This window comes from Bos mutus, chromosome 10 (genome assembly GCF_027580195.1).
Source record: "Bos mutus isolate GX-2022 chromosome 10, NWIPB_WYAK_1.1, whole genome shotgun sequence".
Taxonomy (NCBI): domain Eukaryota; kingdom Metazoa; phylum Chordata; class Mammalia; order Artiodactyla; family Bovidae; genus Bos; species Bos mutus.
In genome coordinates, this window is record NC_091626.1 from 84,257,862 (window position 1) to 84,282,998 (window position 25,137).

The following is a 25,137-nucleotide window of genomic DNA, read 5'->3' on the forward strand; positions in this document are numbered from 1 at the left end:
GGTTTGACTTCATGTGGGATGATTGTAGAGCATCTTGAATAACAACAGCCAAGACTATGAGGCTTTGGCTTAATCTGCGCAGTGTACGTTGCCCCACTGAATCCACAAACAGCTGTCTGTGCGTTTTTAATCCCGTATGCTTGGGGAGGAAAATCAAAACAAAGAACATCAGAATTTTGTTTCCGCTGGGTGATTAGATCATGCTTTATCTCTCCCTCCCCTACTTTCTTTCTGTTTTCTTATATGGTTTCCCTTTCAAAACAAGGAGCACATTTTACTTTCATACTTAACAGGAAAAAAAGCTTTCTAGGAGCTTACTTTCAATCTTCAACTTTAAACGATGGAAAAATCGAAGAAATTGATTGATCACAATGGTGATTATGGACTGTTGGCTCAGTCATGCTATCCAGGATCAGTTTAATTGAAAAATAATTTGTGTATGGTGAGGTTAATGACTTTTGTTTGTTGCTGTCTCACCCGAGTTGTTTTGAGCAAGATCATTGACTATGAAAAGTATCTTTTCCTAAATTTAAATGTCCATTTTCTAGTCTTTTATATTATGTTGTAAACACGTTTGTGTGTCTGTTTTGTGTGTTTTGTTGTTTTGGGCTTCTCCCTGAGGAACTGAGGCCACAGTGTAGCAGATGCGGCTGGCGTCGGACTTCAGATTTCAGTTCACTTTGTTCTTTTCTGTTGTTAGGAAGCGCATGCGCATATGCTGGTGGCTCAGTCGCTCAGGCGTGTCCAGTTCTTTGTGACCCCGACAGGCTCCTCTGTCCATGGAGTTCTCCAGGCCAGAACACTGGAGTGGGCTGCCATTTCCTTCTCCAGGGATCTTCCTGACCCAGGACTCAACGCTGGGCCTCCTGCATTGCAGCAGGTTCTTTGCTGACTGAGCTACGCACATATACTTACCGTGAAATCCTAGGACCATTTTGCTGTTGTTTGTTTTTTGGCTAGCCTCGAGGCATGTGGGGTCTTACTTTCCGGATCAGGGATTGAACCCACACCCGCTGTGTTGGAAGTGTGGAGTCTTAACCACTGGTTGTTGTTTTTCAGTCGCTCAGTTGGGTCTGACTCTTTGCGACCTCATAGACTGCAGCATTCCAGGCTTCCCTGTCCCTCACCATCTCCCAGAGTTTGCCCAGGTTCATGTCCATTGAATTGGTGATGCCATCCAGCCATGTCATTTTCTATCTTCCCCTTCTCCTCCTGCCTTCAATCTTTCCCAGCATCAGGGTCTTTTCCAATGAGTCAGCTCTTCGCATCAGGTGGCCAAAGTATTGGAGCTTCAGCTTCAGCATCAGTCATTCCAAAGAATATTCAGGGTTGATTTCCTTTAAGATTGACTGGTTTGATCTCCTTGCAGTCCAAGGGACTCTCAAGAATCTTCTCCAGTACCACAGTTCAAAAGGATCAATTCTTCAGCACTCAGCCTTCTTTATTGTCCAGCTCTTATCCACTGGACTGCCAGGGAAATCCCCTCTAGACCGTTTGTTTTATGGTATCATCCACAGATATGCACCCCTAATTAATGTATTTAATTCCCCATTTAAAGAGGCTAAGTTTCCTTGTAAGGGTAGAAAAGAATTGAGAGTCACAGACACTGACCTAAAGACGTGTTTTAAAAATGTAATATCATCAGTTCAGTCACTCAGTCATTTCTGACTCTTTGCGACCCCATGGACTGCAGCACACCAGGCTTCCCTGTCCATCACCAACTCCTGGAGCTTGCTTAAATGCACGTCTATTGAGTCGGTGATGCCATCCAACCATCTCATCCTTTGTCGTCCCCTTCTCCTCATGCCTTCAATCTTTCCCAGCAACAGGGTCTTTTTTAGTGAGTGAGTTCTTCACATCAGGTGGTGGCCAAAGTATTGGAGTTTCAGCTTCAGCATCAGTCCTTCCAATGAATAAGGACTGATTTCCTTTAGGATTAACTGGTTGGATCTCCTTGCAGTCCTAAGGACTCTCAAGAGTCTTCTCTAACACCACAGCTCAAAAGCATCACTTCTTCATCACTCAGCTTTCTTTATAGCCCAACTCTAACATCCATACATGACTACTGGAAAATCCATAGCCTTGATTCGATGGACCTTTGTTGGCAAAGTAATGTCTCTGCTTTTTAATATGCTGTCTAGGATGGTCATAGCTTTTCTTCCAAGTAATATGTCACAGGGAAGATGAAAGAAGTATTGTCATTTTCGTGACGGCCGGATGTCACATGAGCACTATAGACAAGAAGACCTCTAAGAGAACAAGAGGTCGTTTGAAGAGAGAGAAGGAGTGGTCGTTCGAGAGGTCTCTTGGAAGAGAGCGCCCCCTGCTTCCTGCCCGAGGTGTGGGCCTGAGCCGGATGTGGAAGGCTGGTGCAGTGCAAGAAGGTGGAGAAGCACAGAGAACAGGTGGCATGCATGACGGCAGGTGGCGGCGTCCAGCTTGTCCTCCAGCTCCTGGCGGCCCTGTGCTCTGCTGGTGCAAGCGTGCGTGCAGACCTCGGTGTCGGTTTAGACTGAACCCTGCACTGTCAGTTCCCACACCGACGTTGCCTGTCTTGTCTCTACACTGTGCCCAGGTGTTCATTAGTGGTGGAGAGGAGGGGCTTTGTCACTCACTCTCCATTGCCAGCAATGGAAAGGCCAGGTCCACACTCCTCCTCTGGAGGGGCTCTTTCTGCATGCCAGCCCTGTGGAGTTTCTCCCACAGACCCGCCTACCCCATGTGTCCCTCTTCTTTCAGATCCCTGCCCCTCATTTTACAGCACCCCTCTTCCCTGCGCCCCTTTCCAATTTCATACCCAAGGTCTGTAGAGTCAAAGCTATGGTTTTTCTAGTAGTCATGTACAGATGTGAGAGTTCGGCCATAAAGAAAGCTGAGCGCTGAAGAACTGATGCTTTTGAACTGTGGTGTTGGAGAAGACTCTTGAGAGTCTCTTGGACTGCAAGGAGATCCAACTGGTCCATCCGAAAGGAAATCAGTCCTGAATAGTCATTGGAAGAACTGATGCTGAAGCTGAACCTCCAATACTTTACTACCTGATGTGAATAACTGACTGATTGGAAAAGACTCTGATGCTGGGAAAGATTGAAGGCAGGAGGAGAAAGGGACGACAGAGGATGAGATGGCTGGATGGCGTCACTGACTTAACGGACCTGAGTTTGAGTAAACTCTGGGAGTTGGTGACGGACAGGGAGGCCTGGTGTGCTGCGATTCACGGGATCAGAGTTGGAAAGGACTTGGTGACTGAACAGGAGCAACAACAGAGCACTCTCAGCTGTCGTTCTGTTGAAATCCACCCTCCTTGGAACATTTAACATGCCACACCAGCATGGAGTACGGTTCGTACCTGTGAATGAGTGGTGTTCAGAGTGAGTCACCCTGGTGGAAGCTGGGCATTGGGAAGGGGGAGATTTAGGGACCAGTTTGCCTGGAAGGAATAATGAAGCTTTAAATTCCAGAATAAGGTATCAGGACTTGGCAGTATTAATGCTGAGGAACCTTAGAAGGTTTGTGAGCAGGAGATGTACTTAATAAAACAGGTAGTGATTCCTGTCCACGCCTGGTAGAAACAAGGTCCTGTTGGCTCAGATTTCTCTGTTCTGCTTGCACTCTTCCTCTTCGTTTTCCTCCCAGTGATAGAGTAAAACTTGATTTCTTCCATTAAGATAGACTCTTTTCTCTTCATTCCCCTACTCTTAAGCGTGTGGATGGAAGAAAATCTCAGTCCTCTGAATCTCCTTTCCCATCTGACCGTACAGCTCACCACTGTTGATGCCGTGAAAGCCCTTCTGTCCTTACAGTGCTTTTATGTAGACACATTTTATCCTTTTTTTCCCCCTCGCATGTCCGCCAAAAATCATAATCTGAATTTTATGTCTCAAACTAAAAAGGCTTGCATTATACCTTTTAAAAGTCCACTTAATCCTTTTAAGCCCTCATTTTTAGGCATTTTCAGTCCCCGGAAAAAAATTAATATATGACTCGATGAATGGGAGCCCTACCTTTTCTACTAAATCTCAGACCAGACCTCCAGTCTAAATAACTTGGCATTTCTGTCATTCTCTCCTTCCTCTCCTGGGTTTAAGCTTGCTGTGATAGCCAAAAACGAGATGACTCCTTTTTTAAGAGGGTTTCTTTCTGCATGCTGACCCTGAAACTTAGAACTGTGAGCCACAAAAAAAAAAAAAAAAAAAGAAAGAAAGAAAGAAAGAAAAGAAAAAGAACTGTCAAGGAAAAATGTATATGGTTTTATTGTACTTTTTTGAATATATCCACCCCTGTGGTGAAAGATGATTACCCTCCTAGGCAATTGCTTAAAAACAAAAAAGAAGAAAAGATGGCATTTCTCTATATGATATATCTCTATGACATGTATTAAGTAGCTTGGAAAGGAATGTATACATTCATGATAGAACAGGAACAGTCCTTTTGCCAAGAGCCGTTTATCAGATGGAAAGGAATGCTCTCAGAGCTGCAGAGTCTGGAAGGATTCATGAAGATCGTTGGCCCCAGTGGTCTTTCAGGCAGAATCCTTGATCCTGGGTCCTTCCTGTTGGGGCACTTCCAGGGGCTGCTGGAGAGGGAAGCCTAGGGAGCCCACCTCTTTGCAACCGGAATGCCTTGCCTTCATCTTTACACAATGGGATTACCTGTTTTTTTTTTTATTTTTTATTTTTTTTGGGGGGGGGATTACCTGTTTTTATAAAGAAGAACCTTTCCTACAGCTAAAAAAAAAAAAAAGTCTGAGAACCACTGATAGAGTCCAAAAAAACTGTCCATTACCCAGACAGTTTTTTTAAATTCATTTTTAATTGGAGCGCCCTCTGTCTTGAACCTCCTCTCTCGCCCGGCCCCATCCCGGCCCTCTGGGTGGTCAGGGCGCCAGGCTGAGCTCCCTGTGTGACAAGGCGGGCGGCCTCCCCTTCGCTCTCTGCTCCACTTACCGTCATGTGTATAGCTCAGTGCTACTCTCTCGATTGTCTCACCCCCTCCTGCCCCGGCTGTGTCCATAAGTCTGTTCTCCAAGTCTCTATTACCTGACCTAGGCAATTTTTGAACACTTTCTGGAGATTAATAATAAACACAAACACACAGGTGTACATGATCCCTATTGTTGTTGCCTTAACGTGTAATTACAGCAAGGTGTTTTATGTAACTTTTATCATTAGAAAAGTCTGCACAGAAGGCTCAACCTTGTATTTGGAATTAGAAGGTTCTGAACATTCTCTCTCACTCCAGGGGTGGACACAGGTAATGCATTTAGAGTTATGGCGAGTCTCTGTGAAGTGGTAATTTTTACAGTTATGGCGAGTCTTTGTGAAGTGGTAATTTTAGGTTCGGATTCAGTGACAGCAGGTGGAGCTCGTAGTAGAAACTGTATATCTAGGCCATTTAAAGAGCAGTAAGACGTTTAAGAATCCCATGGACAGAGGAGCCTTGTGGGCTGCGGTCCACGGCGTCGTGAAGAGTCGGACACGACTGAGTGACTTCACTTTCACTCTTCACTTTCATGCATTGGAGAAGGAAATGGCAACCCACTCCAGTGTTCTTGCCTGGAGAATCCCAGGGATGGGGGAGCCTGGTGGGCTGCCATCTGTGGGGTCGCACAGAGTCGGACACGACTGAAGTGACTTAGCAGCAGCAGCAGCAGCAGCAAGATGTTTAAAACTTTCATTAAGATGTTTGCATCACAGAGCCGTAGGAATAACCAACCTTTCTACATTGGCCTTGGAAAGTGATCATGCTCCTGCAGCACTCAGCTGAATGGAAACTGCCCTATCCTTTCTGGAAAAGAAACTTGCATTGGCATTGAATGCATTTGCGTGTGTTGCCATTGAAGATTAATACAAGTTAAAGGCAGGGTGGGGATGAGGCTATAGGGTATGTTTATGTGGTTTGATGTTGTGTTTTTAAGTCAACATATGATCCTGTGGGAAAACAGTATGAAGGAACTGATTACATATATGGGGTTATTTGTATCTTTAGGTTCTTTCTTCTCTTTTGGCCATGCCATGAGGCTTGTGGGATCTTAGTTCCCTGATCAGGGATCCAGCCCAGGCCCCCTGCGTTAGAAGCTCGGAGTCTTAACTACGGAACTGCCAGAGAAGTCCCTGTTTCTTCTTTTCAAGTGGTAATAAGCATTGCAGTTGAAACCCATATATATTTTCTCCTAGGAAATAGTAAAGAACATTTGCTTTTTATCCCCAAGATTATGAAATAAAGACCTGACTATACAGCTCCAAATAGGGACGAGTCTTCTGAATATGTAATTTAAAAGATATTCCCGCTCATGTGCATTTTTTTCCTTGTGAATCTGTATCACATATTGAACAATGCAGTTGTGCTTTTTTTTTCTTATCATTCCCCCAAATCAGATGCAATAAGTAAAAAGCAAATATTATGCATGTATTTGCTTTCCCTCTCAATTCTGGGTTTCTAAAATGATGATTTTGCTGGCCGTGTGATTGAATAGTGACCTACTTTTTGGCATTAGTGTCCAGAGTATAAGAGCATTTAAAACACACACGTTTTAATGCTTTTTGCTGAAAACTCTAATAGAAGAAATGTCTTCTGGTGGCACTGGTGATAAAAATGCCACCTGCCGACGCAGCAGACTAAAGAGATGTGGGTTCAGTCCCTGGGTCGGGAAGATCCCGTGGAGGAGGGCATAGCAACCCACTCCAGTATTCTTGCCTGGAGAATCCCGTGGACAGAGGAGCCTGGCAGGCTATAATCCATGGGGCTGCAGAGTTGGTCATGACAGAAGTGACTTAGTATGCACGCATGATTTTATTTACTTATTCAGCATGTGAGGAGTGCTTCTACAAGCAAAATATCTTCCTGAACACTAGGGATAAATTTGACGACAGTGCTTCTCTCGGTGAGTCTGGGGTGAACGTGCAGCAGGTAATCACCAGGCGGCCGATGAGAGCGGAGCTGCATCGTTGCACGGCTGAGTGCCGTGGAGGAACGCGGTCCGGAGGCGCGTCCCGACAGTGCGCACGTACTGAGCACAGGCCAGGCACGCTGGCAGGTGCGAGGAGAGGCGCCTGTTGCCCGAAGCGTCTGCTGCCACTTGTTTTTGCCTCTCACTCTTGGTCGTCTCCAAAGCATCAAGCCGCTCGCACCTCCGAATCGCCGCGGCGTCTCTCTGCCGCCCCCATCCCCCTTCCCCTTGTCTCTCCCCTCTCTTTAAGCGACTCCATCGGAGCTGGAACCTAGGGCTCGCCCTTGGCATGTTCTTTCGCGTGCTCCGTATCTAGCCCTCCGTCTTCTCTGCAGTGTCTGGAGCCTCCCATCGCTCCCGGTCCTGCTGCCAGCGCCCTCCTGACCACCGTCGGGCCAGTAGGAGCCTGACCAGCCTCCTTTGCTCTATCTCGCTTCCTCCCTAGTCCTTTTTCAAAACACTAGCCAGAGGGATCTTTCCATGATCTTTCTAAAGTAGATCTTGTCCCTTCTCAATCCAGACTTCTTACTTGACTTCCTATTGCAACCGAAATAAAAACTGCATTATTTCCTGTTCCAGCCCCTCCCTCCCTTCCCAGCCCTGTCTTCACCCCTGCCAAGCCACAGGGGTCTCTTCCTTTCCCCCACTTCCTGCCCCGTGGTGGGCACGTGCTCTTTCCACTGCACAGAGTGCTCTTCTTCTGAGGCTTTAGCCGGTTGGTACCTTCTCACCATTTAGGTATTCAGTTCAGTTCAGTTCAGTTGCTCAGTCGTATCCGACTCTTTGCGACCCCATGGACTGCAGCACACCAGGCCTCCCTGTCCATCACCAACTCCCGGAGTTTACCCAAACTCATGTCCATTGAGTCAGTGACGCCATCCAACCATCTCATCCTCTGTTGTCCCCTTCTCCTCCTGCCCCCAATCCCTCCCAGCATCAGGGTCTTTTCAAATGAGTCAGCTCTTCACATCAGGTGGCCAAAGTATTGGAGTTTCCTTTAGGTCTTAGCCTTGGTGTTACCTCCTCTGAGAGATCTCTTCTTCACCAGAATCCACTCTACAGGAGGATTTCTTTTTGTTTGTTTGTTTTCATGGTAATAGTAATTTATTGATATCAATTATTTCAGTTCCTGTTTTATCATTTGGTATACAGTTTAAAGGCTTTTAATGGCAACCAACTCCAGTATTCTTGCCTGGAGAATCCCATGGATAGAGGGGTCTGGCGGGCTACAACAGTCCATGGGGTCACAAAGAGTTGGACACGACTGAGTGACACACACACACACACACACACATACACTTAAGTAAGGGAGGAAATTGATTTTCTTGTATTTTTTTACTCACTTTTCACTGGAGTGTGACTGCTTTACAGCATTTGTTGCTTCCTGCTGTGAGTGAACCAGCTCCAAGTGCACCTCTGGCCCCTCCCTCGTGAGCGTCCCTTTCCCCAGCCGTGATCTGCCCGACAGGAGGGCTTCTGTGACATGTTCACGCCCTCCTGTCATTCCCCTCTTTGCACAAGTCATGGTTTGCAATTATTTACACATTTGTAATTGAACCTACATAGTCTCTGTCTCCGCCAATAGACCAGTGGCTTCCTGGGCACAGGAAATCTGTATTTTCTCTTTCCCCTTCTGTTTCCAGAGCTTAACACAGTGCCTGGCACACAGTCAGTCCTATAAAAGGGTCATTTAAACACATGGATTGGCTTTTTTTTTTAATTTTGATGCGGACCATGTTTTAAGCCTTTATTGAATTTGTTACCGTTTTGCTTCTGTTTTACGTGTTGGTTTTTTGGCCTCGAGGAACGTGGGGTCTTGGTTCCTGACCAGGGATCAAACCTGACCCCTGACACTGGAAGTCCCAACCATCGGCCCACCAGGGAAGCCCCCAAGACAGACCTTTTCAAATTCTACATCTTTAACTGCAAATAAGAAAACTATGGAAAATTTAGAAAACTATTTTCTACTTAAAAAAAAAAATTGAAACCATTTTGGGACCTGTATGTAGCTCAGTATACCTCACCAAAAGGAAAAGGGTGCAAGTCCTTAAAAATTAGCATGTGGTTACTGTGTGATTTGGGGCTATTTTTAAAATGGAAGTCCTGACTTATAAAAACAAACTGCTCTTTTTATATATTTAGGGCTCAGTTCACTAAAACGTTTAAATTCTTGGCTTCACTCTTTAAGCCTACTACAAAGATCACATTAGAATTCATTTTAATAGACATCATGAGCGCAGTACCCAATCTCCTGTGATCATGCTGGGCTCTTTTATTATGAGAATCGCAGGGAGCAGAGCCCGAGGCTGCAGAACACTCATGGGGTGTCCCTAAGGCTGGGGACACTGCCAGCTCTATTGTTTATGGAATGTTCGCTCCACCTCTATCTGCGGTGTGCGATTGGTGTTGACTTTTGAGAAACTCCGTCTTCGCCCCGCTCTCCCAGCTGGAGAAAAACCTGTCGTAATGATATCTGGCTAGGAAAAAAGGGATCAAAGACACCCGTGGAAAGAGGAATTAGGAGACCTTCTGTTATCAGTGGTTTTAGCCCTGTCCTTCAGATCCATCAGAGGGAAGACTGTCACACCTTTCACAGCCAACATCTCTGCTCCCAGAGGCGGCTCGGGGCTCCTGAAGTGTCCACCATGTTTGCGGTTAGTCGCTAATATGGGGCCGACTTGGCTTTTAACAAAGTGCCTCTTCAGCTTTAGAGATCTGTATGAATGAATACTGCTTACCAAAATCAAGATGACATTTGTGGGCGATAGTATCACTTTCCATTGATGTTGACAGCTCAGCTGGTAAAGAATCTGCCTGCAATACAGGAAGACCCAGGTTCAATTCCTGGGTCGGGAAGATTCCCCTGGGGAAGGGATAGGCTATCCACTCCAGGATTCTTGGGCTTCCCTGGTGACTCAGCTGGTCAAGAATCCACCTGCAATGTGGGAGACCTGGTTCGGTCCCTGGGTTGGGAAGATCCCCTGGAGAAGGGAAAGGCTACCCACTCCAGTATTCTGGCCTGGAGAATTCCATGAACTACAGTCCATGGGGTCACAAAGAGTCGGACACGACTGAGCCACTTTCACTTTCACTTTTTTGTTAAAGAGGAAGACGGTCATTTTTGGTAAACTTATTTTTTTCCAATTTTTAGGGATACGACTTAAGGAGTTTTTAGACATCGTAAGGAAAAAGAAGGAAGCTCAACTGTATCGAAATGAAGTAAGACACATCTTCACGGCTTTTGACAGACACTGTAAGTATCTTTAAAGTGTTTGGATATAAACAATTGTTATTAAGGAACTGTGGATGGGAACATATACTCAGTTAATATTGGGCTGGTCAAGAAGTTCGTTCAAGTTTTTCCATAACATCTTAGAGAACCCAACTAACTTTTTGGCCAACCCAATAAAATACTATACTTGGAAGGCTATTTTCCTATATTCATTAGCTGTTACGGTAGATGTTGGTGTACATTTTTTTCCCTCCATCACAGCCTTAACTCTTGACCTTTACAGTGGATGAAACAGCATCGCAGTAACCTGACTGTACTTAGATTTGCTTACATTTTAATGGGGACACAGAAGGGCTGGCCATGTGGGAATACAGGTGAAGAGCGACTTAGGGAAGCTTGGGAGCCCACAGGGCCTTTTTTCCTGACTCCTCCTTTGACCCACGCGTGATGGAGGAATTGTTTTCCCACGCTGGGGTGGCCCACAAGAGTGGCTTTGGACCCACTCCTCACGGAACGCAGGCTTGAAAGACTCGTGGGGTCCAGGTTCAGTATTTTGGCTTCTGTAATGGTTTTCCTCTAAAGAAGAATGTAGTCCTAAAACCAAGCAAAAAAAAAAAAATGTGCGTTTTGAAGAATGAGTTATTTTGGCAATTCGCAGCGAGCGGAGCCCACTGCCGTTAGCGCACGATGTCTCTTAGTCCTCCCTCTGGGACTCAGGCAGTCGGCAGGGGAGGGGCTGGAAGAAAGCTTCAGGAGCACCTGGGGCCGTACTGTATCACTAGAGTAATACCAGAGTAATCCGGTAATCCAGTGAGGCAGTCTCAGATTACCCTACATGTGAAATCAACTGTAGACTACTGCTTTTCTCCTGGTTAAATATTAAAGTCTCAGGCAGATATTATGGCTGAAATAGCAGTTCACAGGACTTTTAGTGGTGCATGAATGTTATGTCTTCTGCTTTCAAATAGATCGTGGATATTTAACTCTGGAAGATTTCAAGAAAGCATTTAAGCAGGTGGCTCCCAAGTTATCAGAAAGGATTATCCTCGAGGTATTCAGGTAAGGCATCGGTCTTTATGCATACACGCCCTTGTTTTACCGTTGGCTTGTGCAAGTTTTCGGTTTCACGGAGAACACTCATTTATGGTTATTTTTCACTAGTGGATGGTTTCATCTCGAAGGATAGTGTCATGGTCCAGCGGAGAATTTTATAGTTAGCTGTCAGTCCATCCACAGCCTTGGCAGTGAGCCCTGAAGTGGGTGCAGTGCTTGCATACCAGAAAGGTGCAAAAATCATTTGTTCGTAGGGGTGGAGAGAAGCAGAGAGAAAGTAGAGCTTCTTTGTGTGGTGACGTGTTGGCCAGACCTGCCCCTTAAAGCTCCGTTAATATTACCGTGGATGCTGGCGTTCTCCTGTGGTCTGCATTTCATCAGACGCGGGTTGCAGCCTGTGCGCCGTGTGGAGAGTAGAGCTGGGTTAATCGGTGGCAGACCCTCCTTCGTTTGTGTTCAAAGTGGTAGACCCAGGCTGCAGGTCACGCACACCCGAGAGAGGAGACGTAAAGACTGTATTCACACTGTCTCTATAAACTAATCCTGACAAAATGGGCAGATGCTTAAAAGCAGCTTCTGTCAGGAGACTGCAGATGGAAAGGAGTGTAAGCCGTGTCAGCACACGCTGCTGTGAGAACTGACACAGCTGCCTCTGTTCAGACTGCTAACACGAGCTCCTCATCAACCCTGTTGCCAAGGGTGTTAGTTAGGGTTCAGTCCAGCACCAAAAGCCAGAAAACTCAAAATAACAAAGCTCGCAAAAGACAGCCAGTCCAGGGCTGATCTGAGGGCAGCACAGTGGTGAAGAACTCAGATTCCTGCCCTTTTATTCTGGCTGCCTCAGCACCTGGCCTCTCCCTCCTGCTTCCAGATGGCTGCCGAAGTTCCAGCCATCACACCTGAGTTCCAAATAGGTAGGCAGAAAGATAGGCCCCTCTTTTTAAGGCTATCCATTGTTTCTTCATACATCCCTGTGACCGAAGCTAAGTTCCAAGGCCATGAGTAGCTATAAGGCAGAGGTGGGTCTGGAAAATGTAGTCTCTGCTTTGGGCAGTCGTGTGAGCTCAAATGGAATTTCTGCTATGAGGAAGAAAGAGAGAAGAGACATTGGTGGACATCTGGCAGGTGTTCCCATTTGGATTAAAGTAATTTCATGAAATCTGACCAGAAGCCAGTCCTCAGTAGAAATTATCAAGCAGGTTATTTGAAGTAAGAATCTACACTCACTGCCATCAATAGTGACATATATGAAATTCCTTTGCTGCATCATTTGCAAGCAGATTACTGAGCAAGGTATTGAAGAGCAAAGGAGTTCAAACCAGGTGCAGACAAGGTGCCCCAAGCCAGTATGACGCAGTTTACTCCAGAATTTCATGGCCTTTCAGATGCTGTGGTATCTGTGTGTGCGTTCTGGGATGAGTAATGAGACTCAGGGTATTTCTGCCACACGGTGGTGCTTTTTCACAAAAAGAATGAAGAATTACTTCATTTTACTTTTACAAAAAGACAGGTGTCCACATTTGCTGACCTTTGGGTGTTGAACGGTTTTAGGAGCTGTCTCCTCGTGCTACAAATGTAATTTTGAAAAATCCACTTAAGTACAGCCTTTCAAGGTAGAAGACGTGTTTTAACAGTGAATGGGAAAGTAACTGCTTCTCCAAAGAAACCTATGCTATAGGGAGAACATTTTTGAGAATGGGTGTTTGGAAATGTGATTCTATTTTTAAAAATATGTGTCACCCACTAAAACCTTTATATTTGCATGCTCAATAAGTCGGAAACAGAGTATTCTAATCTGTGGAAAAAAGGAAGCATTGTGATTGGACAGCACAATTTTTTAAAAGTATCAGTGTAAAAATTTAATAGTTTTGATAAGTTAGGAGCAACTAATTGAAATCAGGAGAGATGAATATTTATGAGCTGAATCTCAATTACCAATACCAAGAAAATGGTTAACAAAATAAAACAAACCCCTTAAGTTTTTTTATAATCAGCGGATAGAATTAAAAACTGAGAGATTCAGTGTCACGATGCCCATTTCCTGTTTAGATCTGTCTAACTAAGACCTAGTATTAAAACAAGTTGAACTTGGGATTTCCCTGGTGGTTCCGTGGTTAAGAATCCGCCTTGCGGTGCAGGGGCCATAGGTTTGATTCCTCGTTGGGGAGCTGACGTCCCGTATGCCGTGGAGCAACTAAGCCTGTGCTCCTCAACCACTGAGCCTCTGAGCCGCAACCAGAGACAGTGTGTGTGCGCCTCAAAAGACCCGCGTGCCGAAGCGAAGACCCAACACAGCCAAATAAATAATAAATAAAGTATTAAAAAAAACTGGAATCACTCAGTCACAAAGAATTCAACCGAGATGTTCAGAAATCATAAATTATGTGAAAATCACATTGTTCTTGTTAAATGTTCTTAATTTTGAGTGATGGCAAAAACTCATTTGCCATGAATAAGTGAAATATTTTTATCTTTTTTTTACAAATTTCTGTATTTTATAACGAACATAAAGTATGAATATTGTAGCACATGTCCACATCATCTATGCATAAACATGTACTCATGCCCACAAATCCTGTACTTCCTAGGATGATGGTCAGAGTTTAGAGACCACTGCAGTTAAGAACTGAACAAGGCCTTGTAGTTAACCGAACCCAGCCTGCTTAAAGTCACGTTTGTAATATTATTTATAGCACCACATCCCCTGAAGCAGGATTATTGATACCCGATAAGAATTAAATGAAATCATGACAGCAAAAGAGAGAAAGACGTTTCCTCGGTGTGTAAGCTGAAGTTGGCTGGAGGAACAGAGCTGTCTGACATCCACACGCCTCTACTTCAGGGAGGCAAATAGTTTTCAAGAGAAGGGAAAAGAAGAGCAGCTGCCGGGGTGTCCGTGGTGCGAAAGACGTCACATTTCTAGGGCTGGGCGCTGTGAGAAGCCTGAACGGCTCTGACTCAGGTGCCCCGCGTGAGTGCGGTTCAGTCCCAGGTTCCCCGTTGGGCAGGGGAGAGCGGATGTCTGAAGACCTCCGTAGGGAGGCAGCCCGAGACGGGGCTTCCGGTTAGACCAGCCGCCTGCGGTTTGAAGGATGAAAGAAGATGCCACAACCTTCAACTCTTCGATTGCCAAGTTCTTCCCCAGGAGACTTCCGAAGACCAGGAGGAGCCTCTCTCAGAAGTGCTTGCCCCCATGACACCTCGCTTTGTGAGAGAAGCCGGTACCTGTTTTCTCTGGCTTGCGTGGTTTACCCCGCCTCTCAGCATATTTTCAACAGTGTCTGTTCTCCTTTGTCCTGTGTCCATTGTGGTTTTTTTTTTTTTTTCCTGTTAGGCTTTATTTTCCCATTATGCTTCTTTCTTGGGCTATATACCTGCTGAAGTTTCGTTTCATTTTGTTATTTTGCTGTATCTTGTTATTTTGTAGTGTCTCCTCTAAGCTTTTCTGTATCTGCTTTCATCTCTTGTTTTATGGAATTGTTGGCTTTTATTGAGGGAAGCAGTTTTGAGGTTTTACTTTTAATGGTTGATTGCTTGGGGGCTGCTAATTATAGCTTTTTTCTTATAAATTAAGAAGGGAAGTTTTCTACCAAGGGAAAGATTTTGAGTTGTATTTCTGTCTTAAACCAAGAGGTGATATCTTGTGTAAACACACACACACACAGACTCACACAAAGAGTGCTTCTTTATATCACCTCTAAAGATATCGTAAATGCTTACGATTGGGATTTCAGATTTTAGGGGGACCACCCTGGCGGTGCGGTGGCTGACTCCACGTCCCATTCAGGGGACCTGGGTTTGATCCCTGGTCAGGGAACTAGACCCCACATGCTGCAACTGAGAGTCTGCTGCAGCTGAAGATCCCACCTGCCACAACACAGGCCTGGTGCAGCAAAAAAAGAAAAGCCCGAGCTTCCTTCAGCGTTTGAATCTTACAGCTTTGCTTTTCACTTAGAGCTGACAATCATGACTTGTATGCCTGTGTGCTAAAATAGCTAAAGCTATATCTTAGATGATGTTTCATTATTATTATTATTAGGAAATTCTTAGGAAATTCTGTCCTTGAAGAACTCCTTTGTTCCCCTACCCACTGCAAATGGCAGAAGTTTAAGAGGCGTGAGACCTGTTGTTGTTCACTCGGAAAGTTGTGTCTGACTCTTTGCAACCCATGGACTGCAGCACGCCAGGCCTCTCTGTCCTTCACCAACTCCCGGAGCTTACTCAAACTCATGTCCATTGAGTCAGTGATGCCATCCAACCATCTCATCCTCTGTAATCCCCTTCTCTTCCTGCCTTCAATCTTTTCCAGCATCAGGCTCTTTTCCAGTGAGTCAGTTCTTCGCATCAGATGGCCAAAGTATTGGAGTTCCAGCTTCAGCGTCAGTCCTTCCAGTGAACACTCAGGGTTGGTTTCCTTAGGATGGACTGGTTGGATCTCCGTGCTGTCCAAGGAACCCTCAAGAGTGTTTTCCAATACCACAGTTCAAAGGCATCAGTTCTCACCTCTCAGCCTTTCTGGCCCAACGCTCACACTCATACATGATTACTGAAAAACTGTAGCTTTGACTAGACACACCTTCGTTGAGGTTTGTCATAGCTTTTCTTCCAAGGAGCAAGTGTCTTTTAATTTTGTGGCTGCAGTCAGCGTTCGCAGCCCCCCAAAATAAAAGCTGCCACTCTTTCCACTTTTTCCCCATCTATTTGCCATGAACTGAGTAGTACTATTTGTCCAATGAAATAAATCTGAGATAAGAGGCTGTTTCTAGCACTGCATGTTTAAAACAAAAAAAATCTTTTTTCCCTAATACTAATAGACCTTAATGAAAACTTTGTAGTGCTTTTTAAAAAAAAACAAAAACACATTCAAAGCCCTTTAGTGACTCTAAAGAGTAAGTTAGAACTGTTTAACCTGGCTGTCCAACATCTGGTCCCCTTTCCAAACTCATCTTTCATTCATCATCCCAAATTCCTCTGTTTCTTTTGGCGTAACACTTGTTCCTTTCGATGTGTAATGTGTGTTTTTACTTCATTCTGTTGCCCTTGCTGGCAATACCTTTCTCTACTTCTCACCTGACCAAATTGGACCCGTCTTTCAAGGCCTTGCTCAGTAAATACACACACCCAGAAAAAGCCTTTTTTTGTTTACATTGGGCAGTCTTCGCTCCTTTCTTTGAATTTTGATAGATGGTTGTGTAATTTTTTTAATCACGTGATAAAAATACAGTGTTCGCAATTATCTCCGTAAAGCTCTTTGAGTTTGCAAATTCCTCTGTCACTCCCACTGTTCTCCCTATGTTGCCTGCCTTGTGCGTTCTAGTTACTTAATAATTGGTGGTTTGTTGGCACTTACTCCAGATACCCACTAACAGAAAAATCCTCCCTTGCCATCTTCTTTATGGTTTAATTTATTTCTTATAATCCAGCAAAGAGTCCTCTCAAGTGCAGTCAGGAGCTTTATAACCACATATGGCTTTGCCTTGCATTTTTCTCATTCTACCTGTGACTTTTATGAATTAACCTCGGATGGCCTCTGTCTGCTGTTTCTTGAGAGGCATTTTCAGTTCCTGATTTAGCCCCAGCTGTTAACAGGGAGCTGGCTTAATGTTCTCTCTTGACTTTACCCCCACCGATGCCCGTGATGTTTCCGGCTGGTGTGTTTCTCTGTGTGGGTATCTCTGCCTCTCCATGCCCAGGAGCCTCCTCCATCTCATTGTAAGCATTGAGATTTGCACTTGCCCACCACCTGTCGTTTGGCAAAAAGCTCTGGGAAGCTTCTTCTGTTTTCCAGCCATGAAATGAAGCATGGTTGGTCAGAAGGCCCACCAGCGTCCAAGATTTTGAGTGCAGGTGGAGTGCCAGGTAGTAATGTCAGGCAGAAATACCGAGGCACCAAAGTGCTTTTCAGTCACAGCCGGAGACCCTTAGAGAGGCATCTGGTAGTTTGGGTCTAAGATTCATTCTTCATACTGTGTGGGGAAGGTCAAAAAGCATAGACTATCCAGCTCTCCTTTTGGGAGCATTAAAACTTGGCTGGATAACAAGAGCATCACGACCTGCTGGAGAACGTGTTTCAGTGGCAGTGTATCATGGAGTACGGGCTTAAGAATGCCGTTGTATTTATTTTTTTTTTAAAGATTTTTTTTAATGTGGGCTGTTTTTAAAGTCTTTATCACCTGTGTTACAATGATGCCTCTCTGTTATATCTTAGTTTACTGGCCACAAGGCATGTGGGATCTTAACTCCCCGACCAGGGGTCGAACCCACACCCCCTGCCCTGGAAGGCGAAGTCGTAACCACTGGGTGCCAGGGCAGTCCCAGGAAGGCAGTCTCTGAAGGGAGTGGTGGGCACCTTCCCGTGTGCGCCCTAGGTCACAGCCGTGGGGCCTCCTGAGCCAGGGCAGTCCCAGGAAGGCAGTCTCTGAAGGGGGTGATGGGCACCTTCCTGTGTGCGCCCCAGGTCACGGCCGTGGGGCCCCCTGAGCCAGGGCAGTCCCAGGAAGGCAGTCTCTGAAGGGGGTGATGGGCACCTTCCCGTGTACGCCCTAGGTCACAGCCATGGGAGGAGAAAGGGGCCTCCTGAGCCGGGGTGAAGTGAGCTAACGGGCCTAACGGGAGAGTCTTAGAGAGCCAAGGAGCTCAGGGGGGAGTGACGTAGGATAGTGTGTATTTAAGAAAAAAAGATCGCATATGTTTTTTCAAATCGTTGCACCTCTTCTAAAGTATTATTCCTCACCGTGATCTTTCGTTTCCTATACTTCCTTTTTGTCGGCAGCTGACTTGTCGGTATCGTTTTCTCAGACAGTCTCTCTCTAAAGTTCCCCTGTCATTATTCCATGCATCAGAATGACTTATAAATGTGCTCAGGTGGCTTCCCCAAGATCACAGGTATCAGTAGTCATCTCCTGCTTTGATGAATGTGATTGTCGATCTGAAGTATCCCCGTACTTTTGTGTATAGAAAAGTTAACGCTAGAAATCACATCTCATTCCTCGTTAACTATACATAGACAGCTGTCGCCAGCCATCCCTAGTGTGTGAGTGTGATGACCAAATAACTAGACTTCTTGAGTTTCCAGGCTTTATTTCATGAGTTTTTGCATCTTCTCTGCAATGATAATGCCTTGGGTTTTCTTTCAGTTTTTCTGGTTTCAGAATTTTACTGTCAGAGATTCCGTTTTCTGATGATTTTGTTGCGCATGATCACTGAATGGGGAAATGAATACATATAATTTTTCAAACTGACCTGAGTTTCTTCTCCCTGGGGACTTTCACATGTAATATGGTAAATACAACTTCACTTTAAAAATCCAGGGGGCTTCCTGGTGGGGGAGAATCCACTTTCTAACACTGGGGCTTTGGGTTCCATCCCTGGTCAGGGAGCTAGGATCCCACGTGCCTTAGGGACAGCTCAGTCCGCAAACTGCGAGCTACAGAGCCTGTGCAGTTAGAAGCTGGTGCATGGCAGCGAAGAGCCTGTGTGCTGCAACCAAGACTCAGTGAAACCAAGAATAAATAAATAAAATTTAAAGTGAATGCAAAATCCAGCTAGAGAAATATTTATACGCTAATTGTTTTAAGAAAATGTCAGTTTTCCCAGGGGGTTCTTGGCTGATTTTGCTTCATGAACAAAAATCATACCCTTGCATTTGAAGATGCTCTCTTTTTACCAGTAACTTTGAGAATTGGTGATGCAGGAACTGATGCCCAGAAACAGGACCAGGAAACCAGTGGAGAAGACCGATGACTTCATTGCATAGATTTTCAAGTAGAAGGTGTTGGTTTAGTTTCTTCAATTAAGCTGATTAGTTCATGTTACAAGGATGTACTATTTGATTGGAAGGAACATTTAATCTCTTTCACATTCTAGATGTCCAGATTCTGTAGCCCTCTCTCATGTTAAACCCATCCAGATGCAAATCCTGCTCTTCCTTCCAGGCCCAGATGTTAAGCTATTTCTTGAAACCTGACCCCACCAACAGCCTACCCACCACCTCTTAACCCAGGAAAGAAATTGTCTCCTTTTCTCATTGGAGTATAATAGCTTTATAACGTTGGGTTACTTTCTGCTGTACATTGGAGTATAGTAGCTTTATAACGTTGGGTTACTTTCTGCTGTACAGTGAAGTAGCTCAGTTACATGTGTACATGTATCCCTTCCCTCTTGGACCTGCCCCCATCACCGCACCTCCCACCCTGCCGGTACCTCTGGGTCATCGCAGAGCACGAAGCTGAGCTCCCTGTGCTAAACGCAGGTTCTCCTTGGCTACCTGATTTACACGTGGTCATGCATTTGCTTCCCTGGTGGCTCAGATGGTGAAGGATCTGCCTGCAACACAGGAAACCCGGGTTCGATCCCTGGGTTGGGAATATCCCCTGGAGAAGAAACTGGCAACCTGATCCAGTGCTCCTGCCTGGAGACTCCCGTGGACAGAGGGGCCTGGAGGGCTGCTGCAGTTCATGGGGTCACAGAGAGTCAGACACGACCGAGCGGCTGGCACACACACAGTGTATGTTTGTCAAACCTAATCTCCCAATTCATCCCACCCTCCTCTTACCTCTGTGTCTCTACGTCTGCATCTCTATTCCTTCCCAGAAACTAGTTCAACTGTACCGTCTTTCTAGATTCCACATGCATGCGCTAATATGCATAAACAGCCTAAGTGTCCATCAACAAATGAATGGATAAAGAAGATGTGGTACATATATACAATGGAATATTACTCAGCCATAAAAAGGAATGAAGCTGAGTCATTTGTAGAGATGTGGGTGGACCTAGAGCCTGTCTCACAGAGTGAAGTGGATCAGAAGAACAAATATCATGTATTAACATGTGTATGTCTCCTGCTTGAAATTCCTGATCTGTCATAAGTGTCTTCTTTATGCTTACACGCAGGTATTTGCACGCATCAGCTATACCCAAGTTTAGAAAGTGAGCTTGATACGAACAGGCACAGGTGGGGTGTACAGCCTCACACTCGCAGAGCACGTTTCGTGCACGTCAAGCAGGTGACTAGACGATGTCAATGAGTGGCTTATGTAGCGAACACACTTTTCATTCTGCCTGTTTTGTTTTATGCACTGAATGCCTCCCCAGTGTTACATCAAGCCCGCGTGTTGTAGATAGCGCCAGGGCTGGGGTCAGGACCCTGGACGGACCGCAGAGTGCGGCCAGCGCCAGGCCAGGGGAGCAGAAGACTCGAGTCTCGTCCCGCTCCGCCTCTTGCCCCTCCTTCCACAAGTCGCGGAAGCTCTCTGGCCTGTTCCCTCTGCGTCTCCGCCCGGAGGGGGCTGTGCTTAACGTGCTGGCAGCTCTTCTTCTCGTTCCAGAACCTGCCGGTGGGGTTATCCATCATGGAGGGTGGCATGCCATCTCCTTGATTTTCCCTGCATATCCCAGACAGCATTCAGAGTCCACCACTGCGTGAATACAGATGTGGTCTGTCAGTGTGACAAAGACTGCTCTCGAGAGAAAATTACTGGGCTTGACAGCTCGCCAAGCCTGGGCCTAGTTTTTGAGATGTCAGTATAACAAGTGTTACGGTCAGCGTTTCCAATTGCTCATCTGCATATATGGTTGAATACACTGTTCTTGCTGTAATGGCATGAGGGCTGTTTTTCTTTTAATCCAACTGTCACATGCAAAACTGCTGCCACGGTTTCTTTCTTACGACCGAACGTTGCTAACCCTCTCGGTCATCCTTGAAGTTAGTGATAGGCGCATCTCGTGAATGTATCCATGCTATTTTCCTCCATAGAAAGAAGAATCCCTGTCTTACATTTTTCTTTTGTAATAGACAGCTAACTTCTGGGTGAGGATTTTGACAATTCTGTGTGTTGCATTTATAAGAAAAACTTGTATTTAATAATCTACATTTTACGGGAAATATTTAAATTAACATTGTTTAAGATGTCCTCAAAAGGGACTTCCCTGGTGATCCAGTGACTAGCACTCCGTGCTCCCAGTGCAAGGGGGCGGGTTCAATCCCTGGTTGGGGAACTACATCCCACATGCCACCCCTAAAAAAATAATAATAATACAAACGTGCCACAGTGAAGCTCAAAGATCTCGTGTGCTGCAGCTGAGACCTGGCACAGCCCAGTAAATAAGTAAAAAAAGATGGCACCAATTAAAAAGGCTCAGAATTAAGAGTTTCATTTCAGAGTTTCAGTTGTCCCCCTTAGAGATAGCCTTAAAAATCAAGACCAAAGGTTTCTAATACTATGTTTTCAACTACGGCAAGCATGCCTGTGCGTTTGTGGCCTCATAGAGGACATCTAGCCATCTTGTCCACCTGCACCCTACCCAGGCCTCCTCTCCCATCAGGCCGCCCTGAGGAGACACATCCTTGCCACTCAGAGCTGCAGAGACCAGCCACATCAGGACGAGGCAGCTTATTGGCAGGGCCCTATCTCAGGCCTGACTCCAAATGTACTGAGTCAGATGTGTTTATTTTACCATGATCTCTGGGGGATCCATATGCATATTAACGTTGGAAAATCCCTGGTCCACCCTCCTCATTCCACTTTGAAATGAGAGTAAATTAGCATTACTGTTGAATGTTACCTCCTGACTTCAGTAACTTTTCACCCCCTGCCAGGTAACACCCCGACTCCTCAGCCTGACATGTGGGTCCTCCCCGTCCCAGGTCCCAGAGCTGACAGGTGACCCCTGACCCCTCAGCCTGACTCGCGGGTCCTCCTGCTCCCGGACCTGCCAGGTAACACCCAACCCCTCAGCCTGACATGCGGGTCCTCCTCCCAGCTCCCAGACCTGGCGTGACCAAATCAAAGACTCCGTCCCGCGGTTCTGATTTGCTCGCAGTATCCCAATCCAGGCTCGTCTCGTCCCCTGCTCTCTCCTCTCCTCCTCCGACCTCTCCATCTTCCCCTCCCCTCCACGTGTCTGAACAGCATCCATTCCTACAGACTTAGCTGAGCTCTGTCTTCTGTGGCGCCTGCCCTGGCCAGTCCAGCCCACAAGATTTCTTGTTTCTTCCTTAGAGCTCCTGTCACTTGTCCCAGTGATGCATCTAGTAATAAACGGTCACACTGGCAGCTGCTGTTGTGGGGTGTTTCCTGTGCACCAGACCCTGTACTGAGGGAATCCTCTGAGGCACGTCCTGGGTTAGGCTCTGGGCATCCGCATTTGCAAGCTTGGAGATGAGACTTCCCTGGCGGTCCAGAAGCTAAGACTCTGCCCTCCCAGTGCTGGGAGCCCCGGTTCAATTCCTGGTCAGGGCACTGGGTCCCTTGTGCCACAACTGAGAGTTCCCATGCTACACCCAGGACCCAGCAGTGCCAAGAAAGTAAAAATATATTAGAAAAATAGAGCTTGGAGAGCTCGATGCTGGTGGCTGGTGAGTAAGGGAACCAAGATTTGCTTGTGCTCTTAATCACTGTTATATTGCCTTCTTTGGAGAAGGCAATGGCACCCCACTCCAGTACTCTTGCCTGGAAAATCCCATGGACGAAAGGGCCTGGTGGGCTGCAGTCCATGGGGTCGCTAGGAGTCGGACACGACTGCGCAACTTCACTTTCACTTTTCACTTTCATGCGTTGGAGAAGGAAATGGCAACCCACTCCAGTGTTCTTGCCTGGAGAATCACAGGGATGGGTGGGCTGCCGTCTCTGGGGTTGCACAGAGTCGGACACGACTGAAGTGACTTAGCAGCAGCAGCAGCAGCATATTGCCTTCTCACCTCTAACAGCATAAGCCTCCTGAGGGCAGGGACCAGGCCTGCCTTTGCACCCCCATGATGCCTGCCCAGAACCGGAGAAAGCGAGGCATGTTCCCTCTGCCCAGAAGCTTTCTTGATAAACCAGTTGCAATTATATAGCTTTTCCCCTGTGCACAAGAATTGGTTTCGTTGGGATTGTAAAATTTGAGATTTCATTTGATTGGTGGTGGTGGTTTAGGCACTAAGTCGTGTCTGACTCTTTTGCAACCATATGGACTGTAGCCGGCCAGGCTCCTCTGTCCATGGGATTCTCCAGGCAAGAATACTGGAGTGGACTGCCGTTTCCTTCTCCAGGGCATCTTCCTGACCCAGGGATCGAACCCAGGTCTCCTGCATTGCAGGCAGATTCTTTGCCGACTGAGCCACCAGAGAAGTCCATCTGCACATAAATGAAAATAACTGTTTACAAAAATGTGAAAAAGGAAGCGGATGCAGCATTGTATCGTGTGAAATGGCAGCAGGCGTTCCAGATCAGGTCGCTTTGATGGAAACCCGCGTGTTTTGCATGTTGCCTTTGGAATCACACCACAAGAGCAAAAGAGTTTGCCAAATCAAATGGAAAAGCTAAAAGTATTTAAAATCGACAACAGAATTTTTATCATCTTAGCTGGGGCGGGAGTGCTAAACTGAATCCCTGATTGTCTCTTTATAAGACAGGCTTACACATTGATTCACTTGCAAGACACTTTTGAGCAATTGCTGTGCGTTTCACGTCATCTTTTCCCATTTCCAATTTGCCCATATTGTCTGCTCATCTTCCCTGTTTGGTGGCGAACTGCTGCTGGAGAAGATCTGGGCAAACTAGGAATTCAAGACACTGCAGGCTTCCCAGGGCACCTCTTAGTTCTGACGCGTTTCCTTACCGTGCGTGTTCCTGAGCTGACCCCAGGAGAGGCAGCCAAGGTGTTAATACCATTAGCCGTTCCTGGCCGCACCTTCCTCCCTATCACTCACCTTCCCCTCCTCCCCACAGGACGAAGAATGATACAGTCCCAGGACCAGCTTTGTGTTGTTGCTCAGTCGCTCAGTCGTGTCCGACTCTTTGCAACCCTATGGACTGCAGCACGCCAGGCTTCCGTGTCCTTCACTATCTCTTGGAGTTGGTCAAACTCATGCCCATTGAGTTGGTGATGCCATCCAACCATCTCATCCTCTGCTGCCCTCTTCTCCTCCTGCCTTCAATCTTTCCCAGCATCAGGGTCTTTTCAAATGAGCCGTCTCTTCACGTGAGGTGGCCAGAGTATTGGAGCTTCAGCATCAGTCCTTCCAATGAATATTCAGGACTGATCTCCTTTAGGATGGACTGGTTGGATCTCCTTGCAGTCCAAGGGACTCTCAAGAATCTTCTCCAATACCACAGTTGGAGAAGCATCAATTCTTTGGCACTCAGCCTTCTTTATGGTCCCACTCTCACATCCATACATGACTACTGGAAAAACCACAGCTTTGACTATGTGACTTCAGCAAAGTGATGTCTCTGCTTTTTAATATGCTGTCTAGGTTTGTCACAGTTTTTCATCCAAGGAGCAAACGTCTTTTAACATCTTTCATGGCTACAGTCACTGTCTGCAGTGATTTTGGAGCCCAAGTAATTAAAGTCTGCCACCGTTTCCACTGTTTCCCCATCTGCTTGCCATGAAGTGACGGGACCGGAAGCCGTGATCTTTGTTTTCTGAGTGTTGAGCTTGAAGCCGGGGTCTTCGCTCACCTCTTTGGCCTTCGTCAGGAGGTGCTTCAGCCCCCAAGTGGCTCCTGGTGGTGACCGTGGCTGCTGACCCCGTCTTCCCCCCAACCCCCTGCTGTGTCTGCCATGCCTCCACCTTTTTTCGCTTTAGCTGCACCTAAGTCCCAAGGGTGCTGGCACCTCTTCCCCTCCTTGTGTTCACTTAGCACCCAGGCTCTGGGCTGAGCTCCCCCACCCCCTGGTTCTGCTTGCCCTGGTCCTGTCCCGCAAGCTCTTGAGAGCGCACTGGTCCCTGGAGTTGCTCCTGGCCAGTCTGAGAGCTGGAGTGAGCCCAGCCTGTCCTCTCTGCACTGCACCGGCCTCCTCTGCCAGCCTCCGTCCTCTCTGCGCTGCACCGGCCTCCTCTGCCAGCCCGCGTCCTCCTCCGCCATCCCCAGTCTCTGCTCTGCACCGGCCTTCTCCACCAGCACCAGCCTCCTCCGCCA

The 25,137-nt window shown here is 46.5% G+C and overlaps 1 protein-coding gene across 8 annotated transcripts in view; it reads left to right on the forward strand.

Annotated features, from left to right (window-relative positions):
* The window catches only part of EFCAB11 (EF-hand calcium binding domain 11), a 168,813-nt gene that overhangs the window by 14,309 nt on the left and 129,367 nt on the right, over positions 1-25,137 (forward strand). For 6 of the 8 annotated variants that reach the window (XM_070378374.1, XM_070378375.1, XM_070378380.1 and 3 more), the window contains exons 4-5: positions 10,098-10,199; positions 11,147-11,237. In XM_070378374.1, the coding sequence (XP_070234475.1) occupies positions 10,098-10,199; positions 11,147-11,237 (193 nt within the window). Of the gene's footprint in view, positions 1-10,097; positions 10,200-11,146; positions 11,238-13,369; positions 13,514-13,924; positions 14,454-25,137 lie in introns of those variants that run through there. The other 2 variants (XM_070378376.1, XM_070378377.1) reach the window with 2 other exon arrangements.